A 7,808-nucleotide genomic window follows, 5' to 3' on the forward strand; every position below is an offset into this window, starting at 1 on the left:
GCCCCCTTGAGATCAAATTGTGCTGTATGTGGCCCCTGAACAAAAATGAGTTTGACACCCCTGATCTAGACAATCCATACAAACACACCTGAGCAAAAAGAATTCCAAATAATTAAAATCAGATTGAGCGAGTCGTGTCTTTCATGTTTTTAGTGAAGAGCGTTGAACCACCTCGATGTTTTACCACAGTGTCATTAATAACTGAGGTCACTGAACACCTCAGCTCACCCAGACACACGCACGCACTCTTTTGTGAAATTTAAATGTTCATTTGCAACTATGACATTTCCATAAATACAAATAGATAAAATGAAAAAGGAAGTGAAGGAAAAGAAAGACGGACGGGAGGACGCTTCAACCTTCAGGAGAAAACCACTGTGTACCTGCACAGGTAAGATGTATCATTAACACTATTTTACTTCTTTAAAATAAATAAAGCTAATAACAAAAGAAATGTTGGCTACTGCATTAAATACTTCATCTGTCATTTTTAGGTTTTCCTCGGCGTAAGTTTGTCACTGATCAGTCTGAATCTCGTGTGATAGGTAGGTGATTTTAGTTATAAATATCTATCCACTGATGATGTCACCAAAAAATAACCACATTTTCAAGAGATGCCTGTCTCTGATCATGAATGAATGAATGTCTTTACATTCATATAAAAAGTAAATTTAAAGTGAAATAATTTAACGCAATTATGCCAAACCGAAAAAGTTATAAACAGAAGTGCAGGAAAAAAACAAGAAAATCAGAACTATACATAAAACAGCGCACTTATTGTACTAGACTTCACTTTGCATTGTAAGCTGTAATTATTTTACATTTCAAACTTTTTTCAAGGGTTTTACACTTTACAATGTCATTGCATTATTGAGCTCGTTCCATAACTTTACCCCCACATCTGTATTTAATATTTGTTCTCGCTTTGATAGTGTTTTTTATATATATTTATAATTTCCTTCTCTTAATTTAAAGAATGTCTGAATGCAAACAGGAAGAGTTTTATTCACCGCACATAAAAAATGACCTCTAATGTTCTAGAATGAACAATGTCTTAAAATTTAAACGTGTGAAAAACCCATTAGTGGATACCAGATGTCCAACTTTATTTCTAATTGCTCTTTTCTGCAGTTTAATTATAGGATGTATATATGATATGATAGGATATAAAAATATGTTTGTTTTGTACGTGTGCATGGGCAAAGTTCTAGTTTATGGATTTAGCAGCCGTTTAAATTCAACATGATTCAGTTCACTCAGTGACGTCTGAACAGGTCAGGATGGATTTTGTCATGTTTATGTAAGATGGTAATAGCTATAAGCAGATCAAGGAAGTCTTCTGGATCCAGTGGATCAAAATCTTGTTTACAACACTCATTTGACAAACTCACATATTGTCTTTTTCAGAAAAAAAACTAAAAAAAAACATGTCTCAGCATTTGCTGATCATACTGATCACTTCAGGTAGGTGTAAAAAAAAAAAATACTAATGTGAAATAGTAATAATAATGATATTTTGATGGTGTCCTCAAGGTTTGGTCCCACTTTGTTCCTGCTGTAATTACCAATATCACCTGATAAATATGAATAAGGGTTGGGAGAATGCTCGGCAGTACTGCAGGGAGAACTATGTGGATCTCGCCACCATCAGCAACACTGAGGACACGCAGCAGATGGCGGCGCTCGTGGAAGCAGCCGGTGTAAACTCAGTGATGTGGATCGGTCTCAGGGAGACGGGGCCTGCGTCCTGGCTGTGGTCGACATCAACGAGTCAAGGAGCGGAGAACTACACCAACTGGGCCGAGTCTCCTGCTCCCACACACCACTGTGGAGGCATGAGGAGTGATGGGAAATGGCTCAGTGTGCTTTGTACAACAACGCTGCCCTTCGTCTGTCAGGGAGGTCAGTGAGAGCGCACACCTTCCATTTGACAGCACGTAGCACTTATTTGATGTTGTTACAGTAATATAGTGAATTACAAACATCTCGCAGGTCAGCTGGGATTGGCTCCAGCTCCCCTTAATGAATATTCATTTACCATGTACTGAAATAAACTCTTTGTGAATATGACAGGTCCACTCAAAGCAACTCGTCTCATAATCACCCATACATCATCATCATCACATACATTATCTCAAGGCAGAAACCTTACAGAGAGCAGAGAAACCCAACAGTTCACACAATGAGCCAACACTAGACGTCAGTGGAGAGGAAAAACAAACAAACTCCCTTTAACAGAAGAAGAAATGGACAGAAAATGAAAGAGGGAGGTGAGTTAGAGACAGAAGACAGAGACAAGGAGCAGATATATAACAGTTGTATCAAGTACGAATGTCCCGATCCGATATTGATAATGGATATCGGTCCAATATCAGCCAAAAAACAAGTATCAGATTATATCAGACTTTATATAACCCATTGGTTAATAATAAATGAGTCAGGTTTTCTCATACTTACTGTTGCTGACTATTGTTCTCTGTTTAAGTAATATCACTTGATCAAGCCTATTCTAACATTCCACACAAACAAAATAAGAAATTAAAGTATGTATGATTCGTGCTGATATCTTATTGGATCGGTATCGGCCAATACTCAAGGCTGCAATATCGGTATCGTATTGGATTTGAAAAAGTTGTATCGGGACATCCTAGTATCAAGTTACAGTTTTAGATGGGAGTCACTGTGTGATGACATGTTTATACTACTACAATGTCATTTATACACACAGTAGCATAAATATTTTATAAAACATATACTGATATCAGTTTGATATCATAGCATAGTAATGATAGCAATACTGCTGCTAATAATAACAATAACAATAATAATAATAATAATAATAATAATAATAGCCTCCTCATCAGTGGAGTGTCACAGTAACGCCTGTAAACAGCAGTTACTGTGAACACCGCTCTCCCCAAACATCTTAATCTGTACATCTGCTCACAGACGAAGCGTCTCGTGAGTTGTATGTGGTCCTTCAAAACTCCACATGGAGGCAGGCACAAGATTACTGTCGACAGCATCATCAGGACTTGGCCAGCGCGGGGACCGAAGAACAAAATCAAGCACTGCAACAAATGCTGAATCATAGAGGGTCACCGTCCTTGGCCTGGATGGGTTTGTTCAAGGACGAGTGGAAATGGTCAGACCAGAGTAACGCCTCCTTCAGATACTGGTCGTCAAGTCAGCCGAACAATGATGGAAATTGTGCTTTGTATCACAGCACCATGAAAACCTGGTTTGACAGAGGGTGCACATATGCATTTCCCTTCCTCTGCTATAGTAAGTATACGTGCCACAGTCTGGTTCTATCATTTTATAACTGCCATCACTGACACAAGTCGACAAAACTGGTTCTGAATATTGTGCTTGTTTTTGTTGAACCGCAGCGATCCCACAGACTGTGTGGACTGTGAGGATGAAGATTGAGTCTCACATAGACTTAAATGACCCCACTGTGACTGAAGCCATGTTGACCCAAGTAAGTTCCAAAGCTCCAGCAAAAACTCCCTAGATTAGATTAGATTAGATAGGACTGCCACAGCAGACAAAAACTATTTGAGCAGTTTCTCATTATAATAACGTTTATTAGCACACAGAGAGCACACAGAGAATGCAGATCTACGCCAAGCCTTTGTTACAATTTGATCCTCTGGATCTGTAAACATGACAAAATTCATCCTGATCTGTGAAGATGTCACAAAGATATACACATGTGGATCCGATCCATATGAAGTCAATGATGGTAGGGTGTCTGATCCTGAATATCAAACATACCACATTTCATTCTAAAAGACAGGAAGTTACAAACAGAAACTCAGTGCCAAACACCAATGACTAATTTGTAATGGGTTTTTTTCTACAAAGATTTTCAAAGAAAAGATAACAATCTAGTTTATTGTGTCTGGAAAGTGTTGTCCTGTGGACACCCAGCCAGCCAGGAATTTACATCATGCAAACACCAAATGGACCTCTGTCCAGAGGGTGTGGTTTAAACCTGAATATTTTTATGCCTCAACAGTTCCAAAGCAAGTTGGAAGGGGTCAAGCTTCAGTGGCGAGTCCAGCCAGACGGCAAGATTTTCCACAAAGAAGAAGCGGAGTGTGACTCTAGCTCCTGTAACAATGTTTCATAAAAGCAGTCAAACAGTGGCGGCTGGTGACGTTTTATTTTGAGGGGGCGAAATCGGCAAGTCAGTCTCTCAGATGGACTGTGGTAACATAGTCCAGTGGTGATATGCAGTTACCGCATATCACCACTAAAACACACCAAAGCACCATTCTCATGCCTGATACCGTCATTTTAAAAGATTCACTTAAATGAAACTATAAATACACAACGAAAAGTTTTTGTCTGTATTTTCAGTCATTTGAATTTTGCCTTCTCTATCACTCCTTTGTTCGCATAGCATTTTTATTATTATTCAGAGAAATGTTTTAAGTCTGTATTACCTGTCTGAATCCAGGCTTGTTCAGTGTCCAGCATCTGAAAGACGAGGCAGGGAAAACAAAACATGGCACTGGTCTGAGTGCAACCAGTTAGCCACTCCTTCTTCTCATACCAGCTCCTGTCTATCGTTTGCTGTTTTATGGCGAGTTCGGCAGGTCAGGTCCGAGTTATATAAGCCGAAGCTTTTCTTCTATGAAACGGCTTTTTTTTTTTGCAGTGAGAGAAAGTTTTTTGTATTTTTTTTCCATGATGAAATCGGCAATTAAGCGCTGGTAAAGTTAGCACAACTTACAGAGAAGCGAACAGAGGCATTTCCGTTTCCGCCGGCATTAGGCCATGTCCGCTCGGCCGTGTCGCATCTCAGTGACGCATCAGTGCATATGACGAAATCACGGGGCGAGTCCTCCCGGAGCCCATTGAAATGAATTGTAGGGTCCAAAATTAGAAAAAAAGAATCTCAACATGTAAGTCTATGAGAGCGTCTGCGGCGATTTTCAATCCGACTGAAATCGTCCCAAGGGGGCGCGGCTACGTGAAACGTCACAGCGATATTCAGGCTGCTGATTGGACAATATTATTAAGACTTAGAATAAGAATAAACTGTTTTTTCTCTCTTAAGGAGGGCGGTGCACTGACGCCCACTATGGGCCAGCCGCCCCTGCTGTCAAATATAACATATTTAACACAACTGCAAAATACAGAGTGACATTTTGATCCATTACTTGTTTTACTACTTTATCTCTCTCTCGCCCTGAAATGAGCAAACTCTACCAGGATGCTAACGAGAGACAGAGTCGACTGTGGATGTTGATAAAGATATTGCATTACAATATTCCATGTTACATTTGTGCTATAAAGTGATAGCGATAGGGCTAACGCAGCAGAGTTAGAGCCACTGGTCACTATACTTTACTATACTAGTTTTGAAAATGAATTATTAAAAATGTGTGAAAATCCAGCCCAAAAAAAATCCAGCAACAAAAAACATCGAGGCCAGTTGGACAGACAAGGAGACAGTTTTTTTTGGCTTTACTCAGTCGCACGTGCAAGATAATAAGTCGCGTGTGCTTTACTAAGTCTTAACGGGCACAGCTGAGCCGTCAGGCAGCAGCGGGACAGCGTCACGCGCGCTTCATTATAGAGCGCACGCGCGTGCGACTCATTATGATGACTGTCGAATTACAAGTGCTGTGTTTTAGTTTTAGTGTTTGCTGTTTCAAATAAGTCTGTGATATTAAGTAACTTGATTCAAGTTTGGAAATAAACTTTTCAATTACTTCTCAACCTGATTTGCTTGTGCTCTCCTTATTGATGGGCTTGACCCAAGGTGTGGAATATACTGTTTTACACAAATTAAATGTTCGTTAGTACAAAACCATCACACATAATCATACTTGTGGTGGATTTCAACATCCATGTAGATTGATGACAGTTATAGTTCTGCATTTAATTAACTAGTTAGAATCAGCTGTGAATAAACCCACTCACCGTCTAAGTCACAGCCTCGATCTTGTGCCAACTTATGGAACTGATATTAAAAACTTTAAGATTTAGATTTTAAAGACATTCAAAGAAAGACTCCTTTAATTGTACAATAATTAACATAAAGATCTCTATAACTCGCCTCCCTCCAAAGGTGACCCACATAGATCATCCAGCATCATAGGTAAAGTTCTATACAGATCCAGAATGTTCCAGTACATTTTGATCCAGTGTATCTCTCCGAGAGCTCTTGTTCCATTTAAAAGAATGTGTTTTTTTTATACCCAACTATGGACATAGTTAAACACACTTCACCCAAAATAAAACAACACATTTAAAGCCTTTTTTCTTTAACAATGACTTTATGTTTCCTTGAAATTTTGCAGTAATACAATACAGCAACATAATAAGACAAGCTCAACTGATCTGGACCACAAAAAAAAATAAAATAAAACGGGCCATTAAACAATAGTGAATAACAGGAATCAGTGTCACTGATAACACACGGACCTCTGGACATTTAAATAAAGCAGTGATTAAAGCAAAACTTAAATACAGATTCATAGATGGTGGTGAAATCACTGGGAGTTTGTTACGGTACGTTTTGAAATGAAATACTGACCACGTAACGTGCCGTTCCAAATGTCATGTGACTCCGTGTGTCATTATCAGCCTCTACATACGAGCACTACAGTCATGTATGATAAGCTGATTCACCCATTACAGGAACAAAATCATGGATAAATATACGTGTTGTTAGCGTGCAGGTCATTAGACGGGTCAATATTGTTATAAGTGAACGTTTTTAAATAACTTGAGTCTTTAGAAATGAGCCATTTTTCTTATATTTCGTATAGTCAGTATTCATTGTGTTTACTCTTATTTACTATTAGTGTTATTTATCACGTCATAGTTGATTATGGTCTATCATTGTATACTATACACATTACATGAGATTTGATACTATATCCTTAGACCACATTAGTCACTTCAGTAATATTTCTTTCACTATTTCACTGCTATTTGCACTCATCAGACTCTGGGCTCCCAACATACAGTCATTTAAATATGTGACTCCTGTCAATATTGTGTGTTTCTTTTTGAACCTCATGTCCAAGCTGCTTAATACAGTTATCTGTCCGTCTACATTAAGTTGATATAATAATCATAATAATAGTTGATAGAATTTAAACTTAATGTTGAGAGTCATATCTCGATCTCATATTCTTTGTTTTTCTAAAAGGAGCTGAATGAAAATACTGGACAGCTAGCCGCCTCCCCCTCCACAGACTGGAGGGTATCGTGGGTCGTCAGACAGAGCTGCACTTATCCACCTCCCTCCAGGAGGCGCTATTGGACAACTGACTATCGTGGAACTTCCAGAGCAGAATCAGAAGCAAACTAGTTCTTTCTCTTTGCCAATTGCAGGACCAATCTGGTCTGGGTCACCCAGCAGTCAATCACCTGAGGTAGAAACTAAAAGCCAGGCGTGGTGACGTGGTACACTAACACTCTGACTCGGCTCTTTCTCTGCCTTTACATAAATAAGATTGAAGATCCCACTAATGCTGTTGATCTGACTGCTGTGTAATTACTGATGTGCTGCGAAGCTTTCACACAGTTAACAGTTAGTGGCTAAATATGCTAGTGAACGTCCCATCCCACAACACACAGGAAATCTAACAGCATTATTAAAGAAACACTAAAACAGTCTGTACAGTTTCCCCTCTCGCACTCACAGACGATTCCAGAGCTTCAACACCACAACTGTAACTATTACTATATTATCGAGCTACTCATTAATGCTAACATCCATATTATCCTCATCCATCCTTCATCTATGGCTGGTCCTTTCCTGGAGCAGCGAGAGCAGA

At 39.2% G+C, this 7,808-nt stretch overlaps 1 protein-coding gene across 1 annotated transcript; it reads left to right on the forward strand.

The window, feature by feature from the left end:
* The first annotated feature begins 98 nt into the window (after positions 1-98).
* LOC122758782 (macrophage mannose receptor 1-like) lies at positions 99-4,420 on the forward strand. Its single transcript, XM_044013088.1, has 7 exons — positions 99-391; positions 495-545; positions 1,408-1,464; positions 1,534-1,902; positions 2,950-3,285; positions 3,393-3,484; positions 4,025-4,420. The coding sequence occupies exons 1-7, from the start codon at positions 310-312 to the stop codon at positions 4,136-4,138; spliced, it is 1,101 nt and encodes a 366-aa protein (XP_043869023.1). The 5' UTR covers positions 99-309; the 3' UTR covers positions 4,139-4,420.
* Positions 4,421-7,808: the final 3,388 nt, after the last annotated feature.

The sequence above is a fragment of the Solea senegalensis genome, linkage group LG18, assembly GCF_019176455.1.
Source record: "Solea senegalensis isolate Sse05_10M linkage group LG18, IFAPA_SoseM_1, whole genome shotgun sequence".
Taxonomy (NCBI): Eukaryota; Metazoa; Chordata; class Actinopteri; order Pleuronectiformes; family Soleidae; genus Solea; species Solea senegalensis.